Source organism: Clinocottus analis, unplaced genomic scaffold, assembly GCF_023055335.1.
Source record: "Clinocottus analis isolate CAN_PGR_092001 unplaced genomic scaffold, fCliAna1.0.p SCAF_4, whole genome shotgun sequence".
In the NCBI taxonomy this organism is placed as follows: domain Eukaryota; kingdom Metazoa; phylum Chordata; class Actinopteri; order Perciformes; family Cottidae; genus Clinocottus; species Clinocottus analis.
Genome location: NW_027176153.1, coordinates 23,241,911 through 23,267,728, shown reverse-complemented (window position 1 = coordinate 23,267,728; position 25,818 = coordinate 23,241,911). Strand labels below are relative to the sequence as shown.

The window sequence follows — 25,818 nt, the reverse complement described above, 5'->3', positions numbered from 1 at the left end:
ATGTTTGTAGTCCTGTAGGTTGGTGGCTGTGAGGTCCGAGGGTGCAAACTCAAATGACAAATGATTCTTTCAAAGGCATCTTTTCTCTATCAGCTCATTTCAATCGGTGATCCTATGAACGCAAGTTAGAACAGGTTTTTGTTAGATGCTTTTGCAGGCTATTTGTGTTTGTTTTTTTCTTTGCTTGTATTGCTACTTTAAAATGAGCAGGTTTCAGCAGGAAAAAATGTTGATTAAGCAGTTTCGCGTGTGATGACAGTTGTTTGCTTACGTTACCAGGCAGCACTGTCAATCACATTTGATCAAACTCGACTCCTGGAGAAGCTTGGATATTTAAATGAAGATGCCTAATGGGTTTAAATGTTCTATTACAATTTGTATACATTTGGTTTTATGGATATAATGTTTATTTTGAATTGCTTTGTGATTTATTATGGCACATGGGACATATTTGTGAGCATATTCAGAAGCTGAAAGAATATCCAAGCTATAATTGAACCTTTTTAGATTTTGTTTTCAACAGGAAAAGCTCCTTCAGTTACCGCTTAGAAGATATAAATCAGTCAGAATTAAGTCCTTTGTTTATTTATTTCACCAGGAAGTCCAATTAAGATCAAACGTATCTTTTACAAGAAAGAATCCTGCCAAGTTAGATGACATGTACATACAAAATCCAACATGATATGTATACACATGCATTATATACAGGAAAAAAGAAGAGCAGCTGTTTGCCACAGCAGTTGCATCTCAAGAAAAGCTACTACATGCCTCCATCACCAAATTCTTAAGGATATAAAGTCAATTCATGGGATGATGAAAACAAAATCATTGGCTACGGTCCTCTTTGTTGATCTTCTAGGTGACTGAAAGGCTAAAACAATCAAGCTGGATAGTGAGCTATTATAGGCAAGATAAGTCACTGTGAGCAGACCTCCCAATGTGCCTTACATTGCCCAACTTCACTAATGAAAACACTTGTATGAGCTTAAAATAAACATCTCTTAAATATGTACATTGACGGAATATCTTTTCCTCAATCACACAACATGTTAACCATGCCTTTACATGCAAGATATATCTGTAAAATTGGAAAAAAACGGATTTTTCGCTAAAGCGGAAGTACCGAGGCGTGTACTCTCTTGTTTCGCCACTACTCTTTGTCGTTGACGCTCGGCGCCTGTTTGTAAACGTGCGTCAAAAGCACGTGATCCCGTTGACGCCTGTCGGAGAGACATCCAATCAGAACACGGGGGTGTGTGTGATGTGGGCGTGGCTTGTTCGTGTTGCTGTGAAAATGTCGATGGACTGGGTTTTTTTTTTCATTAATACTCTGGATTTCATAATAACTGGGAGCTTGATGGGAGGTAATGGCAGCGGTGACGGAGTAGTAAAGAGACCGGACGTGTTACCAAAGAGGCGGTAAGCCGTCGTACCTTCCCAGAGATACTGTTTATTTACTTTCAGCTCCACTTGCTCCAGTAGATCATATACTGTAGCGCCATTTATATGGATTTAGGTTACAACGTTTCTATGGTGGGTGGTAGTGTTGTTTAAATGATTTTAATCATAATTTGATTAAAAACTGTTAATATTTAGTTGTTGTTTTTTTCAATCAAGGCCATTCGTCATTTATTTATTTATTTATTTTTGCATGCGTGTGACTTTTATTATTGCGATCTTTGGCTAGTGCGAAATTTCCAGCGTTGTCTCCAACGTTACCCGGAAATGAGCAGGGTGTTTTTGCGCTCAGCTGTTTCCTTATAAAACATGTCTCGGGTGGATTTGTGCCTGATTTTTCTTCGGAGCCAGTGAGAGGGCAGAAGAGCAGGGTGGGATGGAGAGGTGCGCTGGATGTCTGCTGCAGGAGGATGTTGCGCACTTTAATTTACCTCAGGTCTGTGCATCCATGAGGTACTGCGTAATGACTTCATTTATGGAGCAGATGTTGTTATTGTCTATGTCTATAATATGTGTGTTCGTTAGTAGTAGTTTAGTATTGATTATAGTTGATCAAACTTGTGATATCCTTGAATGTACATATTCTAAGTTGCTGTATACTAAGTTTATTTAAGATATATCGCAGGGGAAATGACTTTTAACTAATGTTCAGGGGAAAAAAATATATTTTGGCTACCTTTTCAAAAAAAATTAATTATAGACTGAATAGTGCATCATACTGTATGTAGTTTATACCATTTATATATTTAAACTGTGACATCGATAAAGAAATGTACTATAAGTTCCCGCCTTATTTAACAGCATTTTGTTGAATATATATTCAACAAAATGCTGTTGAATGAAGTGGTAACTTATTTTAGAGTTAAAATGATCTAAGATTGCTTTTTCCCATTGTTCATTTAGCAGAAATGGATTTCCTTTAAATAGTTTGGCTTAAAGAAAAGCCAGTGTATTATTGGTTCTTTCTAAAGATGTGTATAGTTGGTAAACATTAAGTGCGTGTGCCTCCTGTGTCAATACCTTGACTCAGCTCCATCCATCCAGAGGTTTCTATGTCATACGCACTTTTTATTCCTGATGTAAACAAACCCTCCAAGAAGCAATACTCTTACTTAACACAGGGGGGCAGACTTGTGCAAGCCTAGATATTTTTACTGCCCATGAAGTTATTAGATAAAGTCTTCAAAGGAGTCGGATATTATTGAGGCAACGCGACAGAGTTCCAGTAGTTTGAACGACTGCATCGTATATAATGTGTGTATGTTGTTATTAATGTTGTGCTCTGTTACTTTGTTGACAGGAGAAGTGACGCATCCATCGGTTTTGGGTTTGAAAAAAAAAAAAAAAAAAAAAGAAACGGACTCATGACGTCAAAACCCGCAAATCGACTGCAGCCGGTTGACCGGTTGGTTTTCTGACTGCATAGTAACAGAAACCTCTCAATGGTGTGATTTACTGGGCTCTAAGGAAATGCATATATAAGGGAATAAGATAAAGAAACCAAAGGTAAGCGAGGACATTGGAATAGCTTTACTTCAAGATGAATAATGTTATTTCTCTTTTCACAGAGATGAAGCAGGTATTCCCTTTAACTTACAGTAAAAGGTAAGAGCACGAACACTTCACAGCCGGCAACATGGCTCAACTCTGCACTTTAAATATGTATTATTGTTAAAATCACAGTTGAATAAATGGTGGCCAGTATTCAAGTGCAACGTGGAGCAAGTGATAAACATACACATATTTACAGTTATCGCAATAAAAGTTGAAAAAGTGTTTCATTATTTCTGTACAAAGGTCAGTTTTTTTCTGACTTTATCGAACACTGTGGTTCCTGAAACGACTGAGCTAAAGGCTAAGAGGAAACATCTTAAACTCGCCGTGTCGTATGTTTGACATGTCTTGAAATAACGTCTGTGATTTCCTCAGGACCCGGCGAGGATGAAGCTCTTCCTTTCCGTCGTCGTACAGAGCGTGACGCTGGGACTCGTGCTGACATCTCCAGAGACTGGAAACCAGGTAATGCAAAGAACAATAGCACACGGTTTACTTTCAATAAAAAAAAAACTGAAGAGGACGTCACATTTTGTTGCATTGTTCCCAACGCGGCCAAAAGCAATATCGCTGGAGTCGACGAGGCACCTTTCCAGGGGGGGAGATTAGGGTTTAGGAAGTAGAACAGGCATGGCTGATAGATGACACGGCTAAAATTAACACACTGCCCACTGGATGAGGAGCATAAATAGCAGACAGGAAGGACCGGCACTTCAATGTATCTTTAAAGCTGCAGCGCATCTCCGTCAGCATAAACACAAAACCACTGTCACGGTTGAACTTCCTGTTCTCTTCAGAGGCGGAAAACGACAAGTCACAAGTTATCAACAACACGTGAATATGCGTAATGAACCGATATGGTGAGCTAAACACTAGATTATTAAAATATACATATGATCAATTACAATTATACAACTTAAATCCATTAAAATACAACTGCAATTCGACACAATTATGTAACAAATGTCTATAAAGCATATTTTTTCTTCATTTACATTTTTTATCATTTCAATATATTGACATTAAACATAAATACAAGAATAAAGTGCAGAAAGAAAAAGGAGAAAACGACACAGCAGACATAACAATACACTGCATTGTATTCCATGGTGCTCCTGTAGTTATATATTGCATAAGATGCATTGACGGACATCTTCATCCTGGAGGAGGAGATAGACCTCGATCCTCAGATCAATACCTTCAGCATCTCCCAGCCTGCTCAGAGCAAACAGGCCTTGATCCCTCAGATCCTTTACATTTCCCATACAGCTCCAGGGTTGAAAGCTGATTCTTTTTGCCGGATGCTCTCCTTTCCTCAGTCGTGGAGGGTGAAGCTGTGGGCTCCATGTTCTCCGGCTCCGGCGGGGAATTAAGACGGCAGAATCGTCGAATACTTGAGGGAAGAACATTGACAGACGTATGAAAAAGCCGAGAGCAAAAATCTAGAGGATGATGGAAAAGACCAGACCTTAAAATAGCGGGATGGTTTGTGTAAACTTTAATATGTAGCATAGTTCTGTACAATAGATATGAGGACAGGAATACACACGCATGTTGGATATATTCCTAATAAGCACATCTTTGTTGAGAACAGACACTCATAAAAGAGATGTGTCGCTCCACTAACACAAACAATGGAGGGTTTTACACATTTGGCTTTGACTCACATCCACGTAAAAAAAAAAAAAAAGCCGATGCAGATTCCTTCAGTGATTGTCTTCTTAAAAAAATGGTTTCTCTCCTTTTTATCTCCCCACAGCCCTTCAGTCCGATTTACATCACAAACGATGAGTCATCTGATCGAGGTATGTGAACAATCAGATAAAGAATGCAACATCTCAAGTTCTTAAAATAATCTCTGCTAATGTTTGACTGAACCAAAGCAGACTATTTATAAAACAGGAACACGGTCCTTTTTTTTTTTTTTTTTTTTTTTAAAGGAGCAGCTCCATTCCTGGTTAACGTTCAATACAATGCATTTATTATACTATTCAGGATTTTCTTTTGTAATCTTCCTGTTATTCTGCAATATTCATTATGAGTTTAACTGGATAACAGTATTTTAAATAGATACAGTATTCAGTTTCCTTTTTTTTTATTTCAAAGCTGTGGTAGGAAGACCTGAAAGAGGAAGTAGATGTATGCTAAAAACCTATTCCTGGTGAAGTGTCAAAGTGGCGTTGATAAAGTCGACCCCCTCACACTGAATACTAATCGTCAACACTTGACATTGAATAAGAAAACCGGCCCGTTTTCCCACGTCAAAAAGCAACACGTGGCTGTGACGACGTCCTCGTAGCACGACGTAAACATCTCATTAACGCTCCCTTCTGCCGCCGACCGAGACGATAAGCGCCGTCCCTCATTAGACTGTATTTAAACATTTTTTTTTTTTAAAAAAAAGCCCAAAAGACCAATCTGAGTGCTTATGCAACTGATCCACGAGCTGCTGGGTGATGTGCCTTTAAAAGCAGTGGGCTGTCAGGTGATCGAGGAGGCTCAGTCGGCTCAGCCTCGCAGGCAGAGCAGCCAGTGCGTCTCTAGCCGAGAGCAGAGAGGAGAGAGAGACCCGAATACAACGGGACGTAAGGGGGGAAATGGGGACACGAGCAACCGTTACAGAGTCGGGGACATTGATCCACGGCGGCGGCGGTAGGGTGCATTTAAACCGGCGGTGCGGTCATCCTCCTGCCTCATGTGTGGCGGCTAGCTGCTGCTGTGCTTCTGGTCTCGGCTCCATCCCAAGAAGTTGCATTGTGTGTCACAGTGGCATAAAAGCACAGAGAATTAAGTGCTGCGTCACAGTCGGGAAGTGGAGGAGCGTAGTCGAGCGTGCGCGTGCCTGTGCGCGTCTGTGTGTGTGTGTGTGTGTGTGACTGCGCACGTACGAATGCAATGTGTGTGAGCAGACTGATAGCAGTTGTGCTGTTGCAACGAGATGAAAATAAAGAGTGCGTGTGTTTTGGAGAGGACAGCAGAAAGGGAGAGAGAGAGAGGGGGGAGATACCGGGAGGGAGGGCGAGCGAGCGAGTGTGAGAGAGAGAGAGAGAGGGAGAGATTTTGGATTAGTTGCTACGTCACTTTTTCATGTCAGGAGAAACAGAAGCCGAGATAACAGAAGCCCAGAGTCATCCAGTTATTTTTTTTATTTTTTTTACCTGAAGTCGCCATAATGGTTTCGGACAACCTCGGCTTTCTCCTCCTCTTCCTCCTTGGTAGTTTTGTTCTGCTCTGCCCGTCTTGTGTGCGTGCGTATGCGTGTGTGTGTGTGTCTGTGTGTCAGTGTGTGTGTGCTTCGTAGGTCCTGTGAGCTGGCATCGGGAGAGTTTCAACATGGATGCTGAAGATGTGACACAGTTTCTCTAGGTCTTGTTGTGATAGCGTGGTAAGGTGTGTGTGTGTGTGTGTGTGTGTGTGTGTGTGTGTGTGTGTGTGTGCGGTTCGGCTGGGCAGAGGTGCGACAAAGGGGTTAACAAAAGAATATTCTGGAGGGTTCCTAATATCCAAACGAAGCTCGGTCAGGAATGTTTTGCAGAGCATTATCGAGGTATTCGAACCTCGCTTTTTTGTATTTTTTTTGTATTTTTGCCACCCCCCCCCCCATCACCTGAAGGAATACGGATGATTACATTGGTGAAACTAGGTGAATACAACCATGCATGGTGCCGTCTGACCTATTATGAAGCAGCGTTAGACATTTAATACACCATTTTATGGGAGTGTGTGCGCAGTCAGGTGGACGTTACGGTCGCCTTTTAAAAAAAGAAAAACCAACAGGATAAGTTTGTCAGTGAGAGGCTAACGATGTGTGTGTCACACTTCATGTGGACGTGTGTGTGTGTGTTGAACTGTTGACTGCAAGTAGTTGTGGTTAACTCCTGATGGAGTTAAGGAAACGAGCTCGTATGGAGGCAGAGACCGGTCGGGATCCAGCTGTCAGACGTCTCTGTGTCTCTGTGGCTCGTGGCACTCGTGTCATGTGATTTTTGTAATTCCCCTCCCCCCCCCCCCCCAAAAAAAACACTTCCCAAGACATTTGTTTCTGCGTAGTGAGGAGAGACAAGAGATGGTGACGCAGTCATTTTTTTTTTTTTGGAGGGGGGCTGGACTTCCTTTCAACCAGCTTGTATCGAGCAGCCGAAAGAGGCTAAATGCCATGGACCGGGATCAGAGCGAGAGAGAGAGAGAGAGAGAGAGGGAGAAAGACAGGAAAGGAGGAGAAAGAAACTGAGAGAAAAGAGAGACAAGTTGTTGACTTTGCTTCTCTTGGTGGCTCCGCTTTGGCTCCTCTCCAGTTCACATGCGCTGGACTTCCTAAAGCCGCCGCATCACCGGGGCCGTCGAGCCGAAGCTGGATTCTCATTGGGTGGGAGGAGCTCCACGAAGCTGCACAGCGGCGCTTTATTGGCTTTATTGCGAGCCGGCAGCCGGAGGTCAGCGTCTGATTGGTTCAAAAAAAAAAAAGAAAGAAAAAAGCACCGTCTCGTGTACAAAAGGCTTTGCCGTTTGCAGAAACACTTTTCCATGGATACACAAGTGCCATGTGTGTTCAGACGGGCGGGTTGAGATGTTCATGTCGTGTTAATAGTGAAATACATATGTTGATCAGGGATTTTTAAAATATTTAATTAGTTATCAAGAGACAGAATCGTCTAAATTAGTGTGATTTTGGAGATAGTTTAGAGATACAGCAGGTTTTTTTGGTTTCGTCAATATTTGGCTCAATTGTCAAGTAATCGGCTGTGAGATCATATAACATAACCATGATCCCAAACACATTATCTTACAGGTACCGACATTTTCCAACAGTTTCCTATAATTAGCAACAACAACAACAACAACAACGACGACAACAACGGTCGAAGGCGTTTAGTTGAGTTCAGTTGCGAGAACTTCTAAAAGATGAATTACTGGAGACGGTGGCGGTTCAATCAGAGTAAATATGTTTATTGGATGACAGAATATATTCATTTATTCTTGCCTGTAGATGCATTTTTAATACATGCATGTGATCGTCTGTGTCTCTCACCAGCTGTTAATCAGAATTATTCAATTGGAAATGTACGAATAGACGCTGTCCCAGTTCATGCCACACGGCATTGTTCCTTCAACTTGCAGTAACATATTGGCTCCTTTCTAGGAATTTATGGGGATACTCTGTCGCCAGTAAAATGAAGTGTTACCCCGGCTGCCCTGTTCACTCCGAAACTGTCATCGAACGCAGCGCCGCTCGGCGTTTTCTGCAAACGCCTCCACGCCCGACACTCTGACACCTGAGAGGACGAGGAAGGATTTAAATCCCCTCGACGAGAGGCGTCCTCTCGCTCCCCGGACTAAAAGTCCAACGTCCCAAAAGATGCCACATTTCTAAGATGATGCAAGAGCGAGTGTGTGTGTGTGTGTGTGTGTGTGTGTGTGTGTGTGTGTGTGTGTGTGTGTGTGTGGCTGCCCGTGGTCTGCATTGCAGCTCCAGCCTCTACAGTCAGCGTCTTTCTTTCCCTTTCTCTCTCTCTCTCTCCCTCTCTCTCGCTCCCTCTGCTCTAAATGTGCTGATGGTATAACATACTGTACTATCACTGCCTTTTTCTTTAATAATATATAAAGGTGGTCGTGAAGAAGATGATGATCCTGGTTCTCGCTTCACCACTACGGTGGGTCATTCCTTCTAAAACGGTTAAATCAGCTGTGTTTTAACCTGTGCAGTATATTTTACAGCTGTACACATTGTGTATTGTTCATGTTTCACTCTTCTCTGTGAGAGCAGCTTACTGTTGGTTTTATAGCTCTTTTTCTCTGTAAATAGGAATGGCTGTGATATCCCCCCCTACGGGCGTCCCCGGGGTACTACACGGTTCAATCCTGATTATGTTGGTGGCCGACTCTCTCTCTCGAGGCTTTCCTGTCTCTTTAAATCTTTTCTAAGCGTTGCACAACAGGTCCAGTGGTGCACAAGCAACAAACAAACCCTGAAAAAAAAAAAAAGAAAAGTGACGGGGTTGGGTTGAGCCGGCCGGCCGGGCAGGCAAAGCAACCAGACACCTACGGACGGATAGGCCCTCTGATCAGAGCCGTCACTGTGGCTACAGTGCAAACACACACACGCACACACACACATAGCCTTACACAAACAGCCCTGACAAAAAAAACAAAAAAACAAGGCTTGGCCTGGTCCATCTGAAGCCCGATAAGGACGCCTGAGGCCCGTGGGGATTTTGTCCTTTCCTCTTATTGTGAAAATCAAAGTAAATTGTATGTTTTTGGGCTCTGATTTGCCTCGAGTCCGTCATGAGACAAGTAGTATTTGTCGTCGTACACGTGAAGAAACGAAGGCAGACTGTGTGTGGGTGGGTGGGGGGGGGAACAATGACTTGTTAGCGGTCCGTTCTCCTGCATGCAAAGTGTAAACACAAAAATGGATATTAAAAAAAAAAACGGTCGGGTGGATTTGTACTTTTGTTGAGAAACTTGGCAACAAGTCAGCCAACTGGCCACTACCTGTCCTTGCCCCGCCCCTAGCTGCGTATCTGCGTCACGGTTTCTCATTGCCCAGCGATTTCACTGCCACTTTCCTTGCTTTTTCTTCCTCGTAGTGGCACCGGACAACGACACCTCGTCATCCTCACGGTTCCACCAAGCAGCAGCAGCAGAGAGAGAGAGAAGAGGACTCATCGACATCTGTATGCACAGAGCTGCAGGTGAGACATGCAGTTGCAGTGTTTCGTGTGTGTGCGTGTTCTCGTTTCGGCCGTTCACACATCCGCAAAGCTTGGATCAAGTATCGGATCAGTCGCGTGGCCGTGTTGGAGATAAATAGATTGTGAGAGAGAGAGAGATGGGTGTTCTGGTGCCTTCTCTATTTCACTCTCCCTTCTTCATCGGCCTCCCTCCTCCTCTCTCTTTCTTCCTGGCCTGAATCGAACTTCTTTCTGGGCGAGCGCATGAACCTTAAACCATCCCAGCGTGCGCTGCGTTTTTAATCCTCTGGCGGTCTCCCAAGATGCTGATCGGCTTCCGCCAAAATCAAAGCTGAGACGGACGCAATTTAAAGCTTTCTGTGCCGATCGCTAATTTGAGAGTAACGGAGAAGGACCGAGGAGGACCGAGGCTTAATATGGCAATGCGTCCAACAGCTGGTCTCACTTCAGTGTCCTCTCACAGGTATGACTGTTATCCCTTAGAGCGGTGGTTCTCCAACTGTTTCTGTCTCCACTCTGGAGGAAGCAAAATGTTCCCACCGCCCCGACAACATGGGAACAAAACTTCTGTGTGAAGTTGGCACGTTCTCCCCGTGGCAGCAACGGTTCCCTCTCGGTTCTCCAGCTTCCTCAAAGACATGCAGCTAAGGTGAACTTCATTCAGTGGTTCTCAAGCTTTTTCTGTCACGCTCCACTCTGGAGGAAGCAAAATGTTCCACCGCCCCAACAACATGGGAACAAAATGGTCCAACTTGTTGAGACTCCTCCATCCGTGCTTTTTTAATGAATAGATTAAAGAAAATGTAAATCGCTTTCAAGTGAACCAGATTGCTCCATCTGACAAGAACTAATAACATGTGCAATCACTTTGTTAAAACGATGCAAATAAAGTTATATATGTGCAAAACAATAACTCATATTTGGCAAAAAAAGATGAGCAAGGAAGCCGGTTGGATCCCTGTTTCCTCCCCATAGTTTCATGTTGAAGTGTCCTTGAGCAAGGCACTGAAGCCCCAGAGCTTCACAGCAGCACAAAGCTCCTTCATCACTAAGGATGATGACATGCAGAGAATAATCCCACCACTGTGGGATTAATAAAGGAGTCTTAAAAAAAAAAAATGTGAAAAGATTTATTTTTTTTAAGAATCTGCATCTCCCGCTGCGCCCCACCTGTTATACCGCCGCGCCCCACGGTTTGAGAACCACTGCCTCAGGCCGTTATCTGCGCTCCCACAAGGCAACCAGACCCCGTGGAGAAACAAATAGTAATCCTACTTTAACGAACAGTCAAGTCTGGTCTACCGCCGCTGCCTCGATGGGTCAGTTTGTTTGCATCGTTGTGGGGATTTGGTGAGTTTGTGTTCAGCGATGTATCAGAAACCACACAGACTGACTCGTTGAGGCAGCGTTTGAGCAGCAACCCATTTGTTCTGCTAAGATTTCTTTTCAATAGCCGTCTCGTGGAAATGTCTCATGGTCTTTTTTTTTTTTTTTAGGGAGCGAAACATTTGTTTCTTTGCCGCCGGTGTCAATGGTTTCTTCAAACTGGTCATGTGCCGACCACCATGTACTGTTGGTTATACACACTGACTGTGTACAAGTACCTCGAGCCCCTCTTCAAAACACCCAAAAATATCCCTTCAAGTCAACTTTCCCAACTGGAGGAATAACAGTCTGTGGCAGTGGTTCTCAAACTGTGGGGCGCGACCCTCTAGTGGGGCGCGGAGGTATTACAGGTGGCGCTTGGGGGGAGATGCAGATTCTTAAACAATAAATAAATAAATAAATATGTTTTTTGGGGGGGGCTTCAGTGCCTTGCTCAAGGACACTTCAACATGAAACTATGGGGAGAAAACAGGGATCCAACCGGCTTCCTTGCTCATCTTTTTGCACATTTTTTGCACATATATAACTGTATTTGCATTGTTTTAACAAAGTGATTGCACATGTTATTAGTTCTTGTCAGATGGAGCAATCTGGTTTACTTGAAAGGGATTTACATTTTCTTTAATCTATTCATTAAAAAAGCACGGATGGAGGAGTCTCAACAAGTTGCACCATTTTGTTCCCGTGTTGTTGGGGCGGTGGAACATTTTGTTTCCTCAAAAGTTCAGACAGAAACAGCTTGAGAACCACTAGTTTATTGTGATTAAATACCATGCATATTTGTGTTGTTTTATTTCGCGTGTTGGCTTATTGCATAATTCATTTTTGCTAACTTTCTACATTTCATACAATCAACAGTAATTAAGAGAATTAGACCACGGGGCATCCAAGTTGTTTTTTAATTCTCAAAGGAGAAAAATTGTTTTCCCCTTTGAGAATATGATGAATATATTCCAAACCAACCCCTTTATATAAATGTGTGTGTGGCAGCGGGGGATGACTTGTTTTCCACTCTGTTCTGCTCTCATTAACTTCAGTTTCCATCACTTTTTAGACTCGAGGCTGTGTTAACGCCTCAGACGGATGCTCTCGGGCGGCGGTGCCCCCCTTGGAAGCTGGTTTCAGATGGTGGCTTAGAGTATTGTCATCTTTCTAGCACCATTTGAAATCAGTGTTCTTGGGGAGGGAAGTGTATTTTCACTGGCGAGCAAACAGGAAGTGCGGGCGCGAGGTGATCCGGAAGCTAAAAAGGTATCACTTCCTGTCCTGAAGCGCCGCTCGGTGATGTTGTGACAGCTCGAGCTCTTTGTCCTTTCTCCAAAGGTTGACCGATTACTTTTGGTGTTCAGAGTCTGCTTTTGTTTCTAGCACCATTTGAAATCGGTTAAAGTGAAGGACAGATGTCATCTAACCGTGAGAAGGACGTTTACAATCTGCAGACCGTCGATTGACTGTCGTACCAAAAAAATGACAAATTACTGTGTTTTAATTACAAATTAAAACAGAATGACTCACCCTGGATCTTTCATTCATATCTAGATTAATGTTTGCATTGGAGGAGGAAGTATTCAGATCCTTTACTTACCAAGTAAAAGTCACAATATTAAACTTTAAATATGCTTATTGTGAGTATAGGGTCCTGCACACGGGAATTTTTTTGCTAAATGTATTATTTTGTGTGTAAAATATTGATCAAATAAATGTAGTCAAATGAAAAGTACAATATTTTCATTGAAATTCATTGATCTCAGTAAAAAGAAGCCTTTCATTAATAGTAGTAGGTGAGTTGGTGCTTAAGTTAATGTCCTTGTTACATGTTTGTCTGCCAAATTATCTCTTGATCATGAGATTATTTGAACTATTTTCTCGTCCAATCCACAAGGTGGTGCTGTAGTATGAACTACCGGAGGGATTATGTCCCGTCCGTCATCAGGTACACGGCACGGATCAATAACATGAACACAAACCGTGACTCACACAACGACACAGCTAAACACTGCACACTGCGCCAACCTTTAAACAATCTTTTATTCTTTTTTTAGCATCTATAAACCTGAACATGTTTCTATGTTGCTCATATTTAGCAGTTTACTGCCCTAATATTATTCAATGTTTTATTTATTGATGGTAATGTTAATATATTTGTTTAAAGCACCTTTTAAAAAGCAGGTAGAGGTACAAATGAAACGCACATAAAACTGGACAAAAGATTTTTTTTTTAAACATATCAATAAATAAAATCCCAAATTAAACAAAAAATCTCCTCAAAGCCGAGTTCCCTGATGGCGAACTCACGGTCACCTTTAGTTTTTAACCTTGAATATCTAAAGCTACTCACACCTTATAATGTGTAGTGATGATAGCAGCGTGTGTGTACGTGTCGTGTATTAGTACATTAAGAGTATATTATGAACAAATCAATGTGAGGCTCATGATGACGGCGGGGTTGGAGGTCCAGTCCATGTACACCACTACATTGTCTTTATTTGAGTTTATAGTGATTACAAAAAGTAGTTCCATAATAAATATTATACAAAACTCTGAGATGTTGTGTTAAAAAATGTAGTCGAACAAACACGGATTCAAAAGGCCGGCTCGTGTGCACAACATTCAGCAATCGCAGTGTACACCAAAACAATGCTAAATGCTAATTTAGCATGAACATCAATGGAAAACCTTCCAACATCTGTTCCATTGTTATCCTCCATTGTTCTGTGTGACATTTGAGTGTTTTGGGCCTCAGGCGGATGCTCTCGGGCGGCGGTGCCCCCCTTGGAAGCTGGTTTCAGATGGTGGCTTAGAGTATTCTCATCTTTCTAGCACCATTTGAAATCAGTGTTCTTGGGGAGGGAAGTGTATTTTCACTGGCGAGCAAACAGGAAGTGCGGGCGCGAGGTGATCCGGAAGCTAAAAAGGTATCACTTCCTGTCCTGAAGCGCCGCTCGGTGATGTTGTGACAGCTCGAGCTCTTTGTCCTTTCTCCAAAGGTTGACCGATTACTTTTGGTGTTCAGAGTCTGCTTTTGTTTCTCGCACCATTTGAAATCGGTTGAAGTGAAGGACAGATGTCATCTTACCGTGAAAGGACAAATTACTGTGTTTAAATACAAATTAAAACACCCTGAATATTTCATTGATATCTAAATTAATGTTTGCACTGGAGAAAGAAATATTAAGATCCTTTACTTACGATGTAGAAGTCGCGATACCAAACTTTAAATATGCTTATTGGGATTATATCGCAATATCTTTTGCTAAATGTATTATTTTGTGTGTATATTATTGATCTGCAAAGTGACGAAACGGTCAAATGAAAAGTATTTCCATTTAATGTAAGTAAACAGAAGCGTTCCATTAAAGTACCTTGTAATTGTACTTGGTACTGTACTTAAATTAATGTACTTGTTACATTCCATCTCTGGATGTTCGTCTGACAATTTGATCAATTTAAACTATTTTCTAGTCAAATCCACAAGGTGGCGCTGTGGTATAATCGAATGAACGATTTAGTAGTTTACTGCCCGATATTATTCAGTGGCTTATTTATTAATAATAGCAATAATACTATTAACTTCATGTAGCACCTTTTTAAAAAAACAAAGGTTGCAAAGATACATGACAATAAAACAAAGACAAACAGCGAGGCCAGAAAAATAGATAAAACTAAGTAAAAAATGAAACGCATGAAACTGTACAAAAACATCAATAAATAAAATTACAAATTAAAGAATAAAAAGGTGATTTTAAAGCACTGAATGGTTCTGAGAGCCTCATCTCCTCAAAGCCGAGGTCACCTTTAGTTTTCAACCTCGAAGTTTCCCACCCGAAGATCTGCGGCTTCACACCTGTATGCTAATGCTAAACATGGCTAATTGTTTAGCATACACATTCATCTAAAGTCGGTCTTCATTAAGGAACTTCCAACAACTGTTTATTTCCTTTATATTTGAGTCTTTTAGGCCACAGACGGATGCTCTTGGCCCCCCTTGGAAGCTGGTTTCAGACGGTGGTTTAGAGTATTCTCATCTTTCTAGCACCATTTGAAAGCAGTGCTCTTGGGGAGGGAAGTGTTTTCATTGGCGAGCAGCAGAGAGCTGGGATGTGAGCACTGGGATGTGAGCACTGGGATGTGAGCACTGGGACTCGAGCACTGGGACTCGAGCACTGGGACGCGTGTGGAGAGGCGTCCACCAGTAAGTCTTCATTCAGCTGGAGTCTGACTGAGTTCTCCTCTGTTTTTTGTTTACAGACTGTGGTTTGACTAAGTTAATATTATTTAAACAAATGTACAAATGTATGTAATGTCTATATTGATGTTTGGAAGTATTCAGAATTGTATTATTAGCAAAAAGTATTGTTTCTAGTAAAACTTCAATTTGTAAAGACAATATTTTATTTGAAAAGTGATCTAAGTATAAAGAAACAATACAGGAAAGTAAGTACTTTGTAGGATTCAATTGTACTGCTTAAGTTTTTTTAAAACAAGTTCTAGTCAAATCCACAAGGTGGCAGTGTAGAGTAGAATATTAGAGGAATATTTTTGGATATGAGATTCTGTACTACAGTTTATTTCACTTTCAGATCATCAATACAGTTTCCTTTTGAGTCATTTCTTAGACATGTTCTTACTCACATGGTATTTAAAAAAAATATTGTATAATCTTTTCTGCCATCCTACAGTTACATTAAATATTTTTTCATGTCATATATTCTGCCTTTCTTATTACTGTATACTATTTAACTTTGTATGACCATTTTTCTGTTATAAAATGTTTTTTTTAATTCACGATAACTTCCATTAGCTAGATGCTAACCACTGCACCACGAGGACTTTTTAGGACGTTATAGAGATCTAGTGCAACACATACACTTTTACTTATTGTGCAATACTTGTATACACACAAACACAATATACATGCAGTACACTTACATTGTTTGGTATCATTTTATTTCACTAATTACAAAAAGGTCACGCCAACACAAACGCCTGCAATATGATATAAAAATCTTACGGAGATGTTCTGAAACAGAACTACAGATCATCTCTGTGCACCACCAGAACCCGTGCAGGTTCTTCATTGCGCGTGGGGTTAAGAACAAATCTATTAAACTGTCACTCTGGAGAAGAGATGACCACAAAACACTTCCAGGGCGAAGCTTCAACGAATAATTTACATCAATTATTTAACCAAATCTGTTGAAGTTATAGTGCTACACAAAAAAACACAACGGCAACATGGCGAACATGAACATGAGGCTAAGTGTGGCTAGCATGAAGCTAAGGTAGACGCACAATTAAGCCTCCATTAACCAATAACTGACAAGCTAAAACACTTGGCTTCATGCATTAAGGCATTCGAATCGAGCCTCGTTTTAAGGCAGAGCTTGCTTCTGTTTGACAGATTTTCATATCATCTTTAGGAAAGTGAATCTACAAGACGGGAGGAGGCCGACGCCGGCGTCTTTCTTCAATACAAATGTCTTTTCTAATGCGTCCATCATTTCCATTTCAGTTTCCTAAATGTGTGTAATTAGTTTGTGTTCCGAGGTTTCTGCAATTTTTGATGTTTCTGAAGTTCAACCCAAAACAATTTAATCAAAAACAGCTGTATTTTAAAAAAATATATAATTCTGCAGCGTCTCAGCTAAATTGACCTAGCCAAGCTGTGCAAACATGTTCAATCAACATTAAATATAAATAAGCCTCTAATAGCAAACATGAAATGTCAGTCCTTCACTTGCAGCATAGAAAAAGTGCTGGTGATGTTTGAAAGGAAAAGGGGAAGCATCCCAAACATCACTAAATTAAGTGCAATGGCAACAAAAAAAAGGAGTTGTGAATTGTCAAAGAGACTGAAGTTATTCTCAAGAAATTAGAAGAGTAGTCTGATATCATTAAGTTAAGGATTGAGCGCAATTAGCGAAGGTTTCTGAATCTCAGGCGGGCGTTCAGAAACGACAGCTTCAGGGGATTTTCCCGAGCCTGCGCATCCTCATGCACACGTACATTCAAAGTGGGATCTTCTCATCTGGACACGTTTACAGCCAGTAATGCTGCAGCAACAGGACGCTTACTGCAGGGAAAAGGAGAAGAATCATTGAAATTAGCCACATTTTTTAGACAAATTGTATAAAAAAAAATTAAAAAAAACCTGCAGAGAGAGGAAAAAAAAAAAATCAACTGTCAAGGGTTGAGATGGACCAACAGGTCAGTTATCATTTCAGGAAGAAAAGATTAGTAATGCATGATGGACATGGAGTTTGACACGTGTGATGCTCTGTTCCTTTGGCATGATAAGTGTGCGCAGCAGCCTCAGCATCTTCTTACCGCGAGTGCTACCGCCTCTTCTTTGGGAACGACAGTGTCAGGAGAGCTTCTCCGAGAGCTGCAATCCAACAATGAGCCGTCAGCGTTACTGCTCATGTACAACCAGCCGCACACACACGAAGCGGGAGAGCGTCAGGAAGCCGCAGGAAACTAATTCTTCCACCACAAGACGACAGACAGCCTATCGAGTAAGATCATCACAAACACACACAAAGAGACACACCCTGGCTGCTGCTCTCCATCTGTCTCCTGTTGCCGAAATATCAAAATGTGTGTGTTACTTTGAGATGCAAAAAAAATACTCCTCATTCATTTCTAAGAGCCGAAAACAGCAACAAAGACACAAACGTTAAAGGAAATTGTACACATGTATGGCCTGATTTTCCTGAATTATTCAATGAGATTACTGTATTAATTAAGAAAATACAAACTGTGTGGGGCTTTTTTCTATTTTTTTTAAATAATGTGATAATTTAGTACAACTAAAATACAAAAGAAATGTCGCAATGTTGTGATTTGGCCTAAAACTGTAACAGAGGATTTTTATTTTCATCCATAAAGACGACCAAAAGTTTATGGTTGTCCAATTCAGTTGCCCTGAGAGCCCGAGTTGTACAACTTTGCTGCAAGTTTCCAAACTATATGGCGGTGTGGCGAGGTTTATCAAGTCTTTCCGCACAAAGAACTCAACAGGAAACAAAAAGTTTCCTCAGAAACATTTCCAGAAATGAGACGTAACAGCAACCGCTACTTCCTGTTTTGAGAGATAAAGTTAGCCAATGTAATTTTTTTGGGGGGGGGGGGGTTTGGTTTGAATTTTTTGTGGGAACTACAAATCATACTTATACCAAACATGCCGCCAGTAAACGTTGTGATTCTTAACTGGACAGACTTTTCTCTTTTTTTCAAAAAAAAAAGAGAAAAAGTGCAGTTTGGCGCTTATTAGCAGAAATGGAAGAGAATATTCTTTACCATGTTCAATTAATGTGTATATATTTTTTTTTAAACTGTCAACATTGTAATGACGTACTATATTATGTTGCATTTCCTTTATTTAAGTTTCTTAAATTTAATATGTTCTGCTATTTCAATGTATTTTTCATACTTAATATTTGCATGTTTACTCTGTAACTTTGCTTGCTGCTACAAACAATTCCCCCCCGTGGGGATGAATAAAGAATCTATATATTTATTATGACATTTGTGGTATGAACTGTTTTAGAAAGTATGAGCGCAACATAAGCTGATGCACATGAAACATCACATTTCTACCGGTCTATTGCTCCAACCTGAACTTCCTCTTTGGTCATGGAAATATATGACATTCATGGAACAACAACAACAAAAAACATGCATACCTTCACATGAACACATGCTGTATCATTTATGCTGCATTAGTAGGGTTGCAAAATTCCGGGAATATTCAAAGTTGGAAACTTTCCATGGGAATTAAGAGGAATATACGGGAATAAATGGGAATTAACAGGAATAAACTGGAAATCTTGGGGTAATTTAACTGTATTTACATTGTCATAAGCAGACATATTGATAATAAATATTGATTATACAACTTTTAAAAGTTACATTTTTGACATTTTGCGAATAGAACTTTATTCTTTCGTCGAACAACGAAAACATGAACGTTGAATAAAAAAAAAAAAAAAAGGTGTATTCCGTATGATCACCAACTACATTTAAGTTACCTGTTGTATGCTTTTGCGAAAAAACGTAGGCACATTTTTTTTTTTCAAAATTCCCGTGGAAAGTTTACCGGAAACTTTCCGCTCCTTTGCAACCCGACGCATTAGGCAGACATATTGTGTTAGTATTTGAGTTAGTTTCTGCTCAGTGACCTCCAGCTGTGTGCAGAAGAGTGTTTTGAGGGCGTCTTACAGCATTTACACTGCGAGCTGAAGAAAGAGCCTTGTTGTTAAAAAGCACCACGCAACACGTCACAGACGGCGAGCTTCAACAGTAGGAAAGTGTCGACTGTACACAAAGCGCTGGGACATCAGAAAAAGTTGGAAAAGCGTCGAAAGGGACCAAGAACCTTTAATGGACGGTCAGAGATGTTGATAAGAAAAAGCCAGCAGAGTTGAATTAAACAACTTTTTACCGTCGTTTGTCTTTGATGATTGCCGGAACTCCACAGAAATAGCATCCACAGACAGTGAGGATAATACCAATGAGAACTATTTTCAATGAGAAGACAAAAATGGAGATGTTGGAAGATGATGGATGGGCCGCGAGGCCGACAATGCAGCGCCATTTCAATGAAAACATGAAAACGGTTGAATTGGTAATCCCAAAAAGTTTCTTTTCACTATTGCTTTTTGTTGGAATACCAATTTAAAAATAATGAAAACCTGACATGCACACTTCATAGAAACATGGAAATCAAGTACAAAACACACACACTACAGTGAAATGACACATCCAGACATGACTGCATGATGATCTCATGGCTGGATGCGTCACTTTGCTATTCAAGAACAAGATGGCGTCTGCAGAACGCCACAGTCAACCCTGCTGTAATACAACCGTGTTGTTCTGAGACCATCATGATCTCAAGTGGGTCAACAATACCTCTTTACAGTCTTGATCTACCGTTAAATTAAGTTGAAACTTACTCGTCAAACCAACACCCAACCCGATAGCTTTGGCATTTCCGTCGTTGCCTGTAAAAAAATAAAAAGACTTGTGTCAAACTGTGGTGTTGGTTAAACTGCAACGCGGATCTAAAACTGTTAAAAAGTGATTGAGGGATTAACTTTGATGACTTACCAGGTGGCGCGTCAGTGGAGTCGGTATGAACTGAAGCAGAGAGGTACAGTGTAATCATTAAAAAGTCCATTTACTGTGTCTTACACATCAACTAGGGCTCAGCAATGTTTTGAGATGGACGTTAACGTGAAACACAAAGTATTTAAATACATTACTTGTGTGTTTTGAGTGCTGTGACTTGAAAAAATAAAGAGTGACTTGATGACTTCATGCACTTGTTATATTTAATGTTGTTATCAAATTGATATAATCCATTCAGTTGTCAAATATTGTACATCAAATGTTAGATTTAGCAGACTACAACTAATCACCGCTGATTCATTTACTGATGGATGGATGTCACAATAGTTTACTTTGCATATATCGTTAAATAGGTGCACATAATGGCCTGGGTTGTCTTCTAAAAGAGTTTTAAAAAGACATTTTCCATTTAACCCTGAATTTAACACAACACACAACAATATCAGATTGGTCAAGGCATTAATTAAAGTTGATAAAATAGTTTTGCTCCGTTTTTTTCCCCCACAAATAAATGTATTTAATTCATTTTAAATTGGCATTTTGGAGCTTTAGATGGTTTTAAGCATTCGGGTGGACTTTACCTATTGTTTTCTTGGTGGTAGAAGGGCGTTGGGTGGTTGGCGTTACTGCAGAAACATAAAGAATTCAGAATCCTGTTGTCGACATCACAGTCATATTGTGCACATATTTACTAAAATTCTATTTCTTCATATTTATTTGTATTAAAATCCAATGATTGATTTCTTCTTGTATGAACTGTATTGTGTAAGCTAGCAGCAACCAATTGGAACCAATGATATGCCATCAACCAATCAATCAATTCTTAGTGCTACATTCTAACTCCGCCTATTTTTAAGCCGTCCAATCAGAAGCCAGGGACGTCTAAATCCCTCTTGGACCTCTACATTACATCATACAGTTGCATAACAGAATGCAATGGCGTCTGGTTTAGTATAAAACAATGTTCATCAATAATAAAAATTTTTAAAAAAGGAATTTTCTTGATCAGTAGTTTTCCTTCATGACTTACGTCGACATGTTGGAAGTCCAGGTGACCACTGACCACCTGTTTCACATGTCTGGGTGCGCGATCCCGTCAAAGTGTATCCAGATATGCACTTGAACGTCACCGTGGATTTGTATTGGTAAGGGGGCTGCGAACCCTCAACGCGGTCAGCATTTTGGATTTTGGGTTCTTGACATTGAACCACTGCAGGTAAAAGGACATTTTAAGTGGAAATTAATGCAACGGCCCCAAACTAAATGTCTCCATCGTACGCGGGTGTTTCTGTCACAGCTCAATTTACACTGGAGATAATGTAAAGTTAAGAAGAAATAAGAAATGCATTTAACCCTTTTAGATCACAACCGATGTCATATTGCCGATGTATTGAACAATATTTTTTTTTGTGAATTTTTTTTTTTTTTAAATATTAAAATTCAGAAATATTTTTGTCTTGTAAAACAAAATATGAACTGTAATTTCTATAAGATAGTTCCAACCAATTGAAACCAATTATTTGTCTTTGTGGCAGTCTATTTTAAATAGCTTAAAACCCATTTTTAGAGAATTGCTTTTAAGCAATTTCGTCCTTTTATGTTTTTATTTTTAGGATCTATTATGAAGTTCTTTTGTCCCGATCGTTTTGTTTGTACATTGGATATATTTGCTTGTTTTCTACTGTTTTTTTTGGCTATTTGTTTGGTTGGGTTCAATGCTTTTATGTTTGCCGCCATTTGGGTGGTGTTTATACTTTTGCAAATCTGTGAAAGCACTTTGTAAACTCTGTTTTTAAAAGTGCTATATAAATAGAGTTATTATAATTTATACCTCCATCTCCACTGTGATTGGATGGCTGGGTCAAATGTGAAAGTGCCTACTTTGCGTCACGCTTAAGTCGGGTCCTGTTTCTCATGAACCGTACATTTCATCAGCGTTTGAGTGTGTGACAACTGTTGCTCTGGAGTCAAAAGTAGCACGGTGTTGATTGTGAAGTCGATCATTTGAGAAAGCTGCAAGCAGTGCCAAGCTTCTGAGCAATGACAGGATGTGTGGTAAGAGACCTCCAAGCAATGTTATGAATTCCTCTGGAAATGTGTATCCAGTCATCTCATAACATCAAAAAATTGTGCATTTGAGTGAGGGGAAGAAAAACAGTGTGCAAGTTTTGTTTTTCAAAAACAGAGCAACTTACCATTTAAAAAAAAAATGTAATTAACCACCAAGCAAAGGAGGGAAAAAACCTCTGCTAATGTAATCAAGAAGGAAAAAGACAGACGGCTAAGTATATTAAAAAAAAATGTGATAAAGTGGATTTCTTAACAGAATGCATCTGGAAAAGCATAAATCAATGTTCATCAGTGGCCAAATGCAACAGGTTGCTTTTTCTTGACAGACTTAAACAAAAGCAGTAGTTTTCCTTCATGACTTACGTTGACATGTTGGAAGTCCAGGTGACCACTGACTGTCTAGTCCACACGTCTGGGTGCGCGCTCCCTTCATAGTGTATCCAGTTATGCAATCGAAAGACACCGTAGACATGTATTTGTGAGGGGGCCGGGAACCCCCGGCCCAGTTGGCATTCTTTATATCGGGATCCTTGCATTGAACCGCTGCAGGAAAAGAACATTTTCAATAGAAATTCATTAAATTGCCCAAAAAGACCTTCGACACAGTGCGTGAGTGTATCAGTCGGAGCTGAGATCATACTGTGGATAATGTGGAAAAAAGGGTCGGGAGGGGAAAAAGTCAAACCACTTACTGACACATGTTGGAGAAGCGGGCTTAAATGTTCCATCTTCTGAACATGATGATGATCTTGAGCCAGAGAGTGTAAAATCTTTATGACAAGTGTACTGTACAACGTCTCCATATTCATAGGTTTCTCTGATTGGAGCGAAAATGGCATCCTTAACCGGTTGAGGCCGCAAACAAACCACCACTGCAAAATAAAAAGGGACATCTTTTAGAATGGAAATAGACACAGAGTGTATATTTAGTCATGTGCCCTGTATTGATGCACACACATTACCAACCTTCACATTCTGGCATTCTGTCAAGCCACCCTTGCGCCCCACAAAAAATTGTATTTTTGCCAACCAAAGTGTACCTAATAAGGGAATAAAAAAAATGCAGACTGATAAACCCTACTGAACATTGATTAGAACTTTTTTTTATCTAAATTTAAAAAAAAAAGAAATACAATGGGTGCTGACATTTTAGAGTTAGTTAGATTATAAAAAATCATTTTCTGAACATGAGCCATCAAAGTAATCAGTTTATTACTAACCCAGTTTTGCAGGTGACCACTATTTTATTGCCAAATTCTGTTCCGTCAGAGTAATCAATGTCTCCATTTGCCACCTCATCAGCTGGGCCACAGTTCCTCTCTGAAAAACCAAAAAAAAATAACCCTCAATGCACAAATTACTCATTAATCTAGAATGTATTTGTTGTTTATGTACCAGAGGGCAAAAACTGAATAATGTCATTTTAAAACTTGTAAAATATTAATAATATAAATGTGTTAATATTCACTCTGGCATTTCAACGTCAAAGGACTCCAACTGCCAGCAGTACAGGTAATGCTTGTAGACCCTGCTCCAGGTGTGTAGCCTAAATCGCAGCCAAAAGACACTTTGTCCCCATTTTGGAAAGTTTGTAAACCACTGAAATTGTCCTTCAATGTCATGTGTTCTCCTGCTACTGGCGGGCTGCAGGTTTGAGCTATAATGAAAAGTAAAGAAAACGTCAGTAAAGAGATAAACACTAACCGGGAGGTCAAGGTAATGCAAGATTAAACACCAGCTTGTGTATGATGACAGAGTATTTGAAGGGCACTCACCTTGAGAGTGGATGGCAAAGCCAAGAAAGCTCAGTAATAGGACGTAAGTGACACTCATGATGTGATCTGGCACGTCTGACCGAAGTCAATGAGCTTTCTGGCAAAAACAAACACAAACGTAAGCAACACAGTCACGATAATAACTTCATAAATATGGTTGATACTAGCTGGCGCAGAACAGTTTCCAAAAAACACATTACAAATATGCAAGTCATCAAAGACAGCGAGTTACTCGACTTAAATTACAGCGAACTAAAACATCAATTTAGTTCAAGTTAAAATGCACAACATCACAAATAACGATAAATAGTTGCTTAGTCTTGTCCTTTGTCGCCTACTGAGAAAAAAAAAAAAACCTAACTAGCTACAGAAAATATGTCAATATTAGCAAATTAGCGTGACACTGCTTCGGACACTCATGTTAACGAGCTAATTCACAACTTGTCTGTTGCTACACTTTCCACTGGCAAATTCGGCATAGGTTTAAAAACAAAAAAATTGAAAGAAAGCACTATAACAGCAACTTTTTGTCCCGTTAAACTACTAGATCCTGCGTGTTGCTCCCTGTCTTCCTTTAGCACAGCTCACCTCGGGCGGTTTTAAACTAACGATGTAAGACTAACTCTAACTTTAATTTATATCTGATCTATGCCGAATTACCGGATGACCCCTCCCCGGTGCGGGAGAAAACGTTAAGTCGCGTTTAATTGAGGTTTTGAATGTGCTAATTATCCACACACTCAAGACAGTCAGGGTTAAGCTAACGTTAGCTAACCTAGCTAATGTTTCGCTAACGTAACGTCAACAAACGTCATTGATACATCGTTTTCAAGTTAGAGCAGTGTCTCCGTTGGGTTTTCGGTTTTAGTTCGTAGTGCATAAACATCATAAACATCTGAGCATCGGATTTGACTTACCGACTACACGTGAAGACAGTCACAATGACCGCAGCTGACCCACAGCAGTGAATGATGTGGGTTATTTCCTGCGGGGAAATGGGCGTGGCCTTTTAATCAGTGACGTAATGTCGTCCTGAGCCGAAAATCACCAACGTCTGTGTTTCCAACATGGGAGTTTATGTATCTTCTCATGGCCAGTTACAATGGAGCCCATCACACAAGGCATTCATAGAGCATGATGTAATGGACCCAACCCTGGCAGGGTCAATATGAAGAAGTGACGCACTTCCCACTAAACTTATTTTTTTATTTTTCATAAAAGAAATGTCCCCCTTTCAAGATTTTTCCCTCCTACCACACTACATTACATTGCCTATTTTCCTTTAAAGTCACTTCCACGGTGTTGAAACATAAGACAGAACTTATGTAAGGAAGGGTTGGAAAGGAAAGTTTTATTTTTATTATTTTTGACAATGTTCTTATGTCAGTATTACTGACTTATGGACCTGCAGCTTCGACCTCTGCCCAGTCATACATTTCTCTGACAAGACTTGAAATTTTTAGTCAGTGCTAGTGCATGAACTTCATTCGGATCTTTAGTTTTGAACATTATGGAGATAAGAGTGAGCAGTTTGTGGTCAGTATTTGTAGGTGTGGCTTTCCGCTGTAAAAAGTACCCCGCCTAAACACACAATGTTTCCTCACATTCTATTGTATGGCAGGTTTACACGAATTGAAAATATAAACTTGCAATCTGGTTCATCAACAGGTCCCCCACTGACTGACTCTGTCTCAGACAATTTCCTTCTGGTCACTCCTCTGCACATTCCTCCATACCTGATATTAAAC

The 25,818-nt window shown here is 40.4% G+C and overlaps 1 protein-coding gene and 1 long non-coding RNA gene across 14 annotated transcripts; one reads left to right on the top strand and one right to left on the bottom strand.

The window, feature by feature from the left end:
* Positions 1-1,269: 1,269 nt before the first annotated feature.
* LOC137800647 (uncharacterized) lies at positions 1,270-12,291 on the top strand. Of its 2 annotated transcripts, XR_011079638.1 has the most exons (5): positions 1,270-3,477; positions 4,772-4,817; positions 9,603-9,707; positions 10,171-10,356; positions 12,148-12,291. It is a non-coding gene; the product is annotated as an uncharacterized lncRNA (long non-coding RNA). The 2 variants fall into 2 exon arrangements; XR_011079637.1 differs by lacking the exons at positions 9,603-9,707; positions 10,171-10,356; positions 12,148-12,291 and having other exon boundaries at positions 1,270-3,063; positions 3,388-3,477; positions 4,772-7,830.
* A 3,738-nt stretch (positions 12,292-16,029) lies between these two features.
* On the bottom strand, positions 16,030-25,123 carry LOC137800433 (membrane cofactor protein-like). Of its 12 annotated transcripts, none has more exons than XR_011079583.1 (14): positions 24,988-25,123; positions 24,071-24,167; positions 23,764-23,952; positions 23,516-23,615; positions 23,262-23,335; positions 22,988-23,167; positions 22,659-22,838; positions 21,256-21,435; positions 20,807-20,851; positions 20,205-20,234; positions 20,051-20,098; positions 19,537-19,612; positions 17,421-17,669; positions 16,030-17,166 (listed from the first exon to the last, which is right to left on the bottom strand). XR_011079583.1 is itself a non-coding variant. In XM_068597630.1 (14 exons), exons 2-14 carry the CDS (start codon positions 24,126-24,128, stop codon positions 17,164-17,166), a joined length of 1,221 nt encoding a protein of 406 aa, XP_068453731.1. In that variant the 5' UTR covers positions 24,129-24,167; positions 24,988-25,123; the 3' UTR covers positions 16,030-17,163. The 12 variants fall into 12 exon arrangements, 10 of the variants coding, with proteins under 10 accessions (XP_068453731.1, XP_068453732.1, XP_068453733.1 ...); XM_068597630.1 differs by having other exon boundaries at positions 17,421-17,478; XM_068597631.1 differs by having other exon boundaries at positions 17,421-17,478; positions 24,071-24,163.
* Between the last annotated feature and the right edge of the window lie 695 nt (positions 25,124-25,818).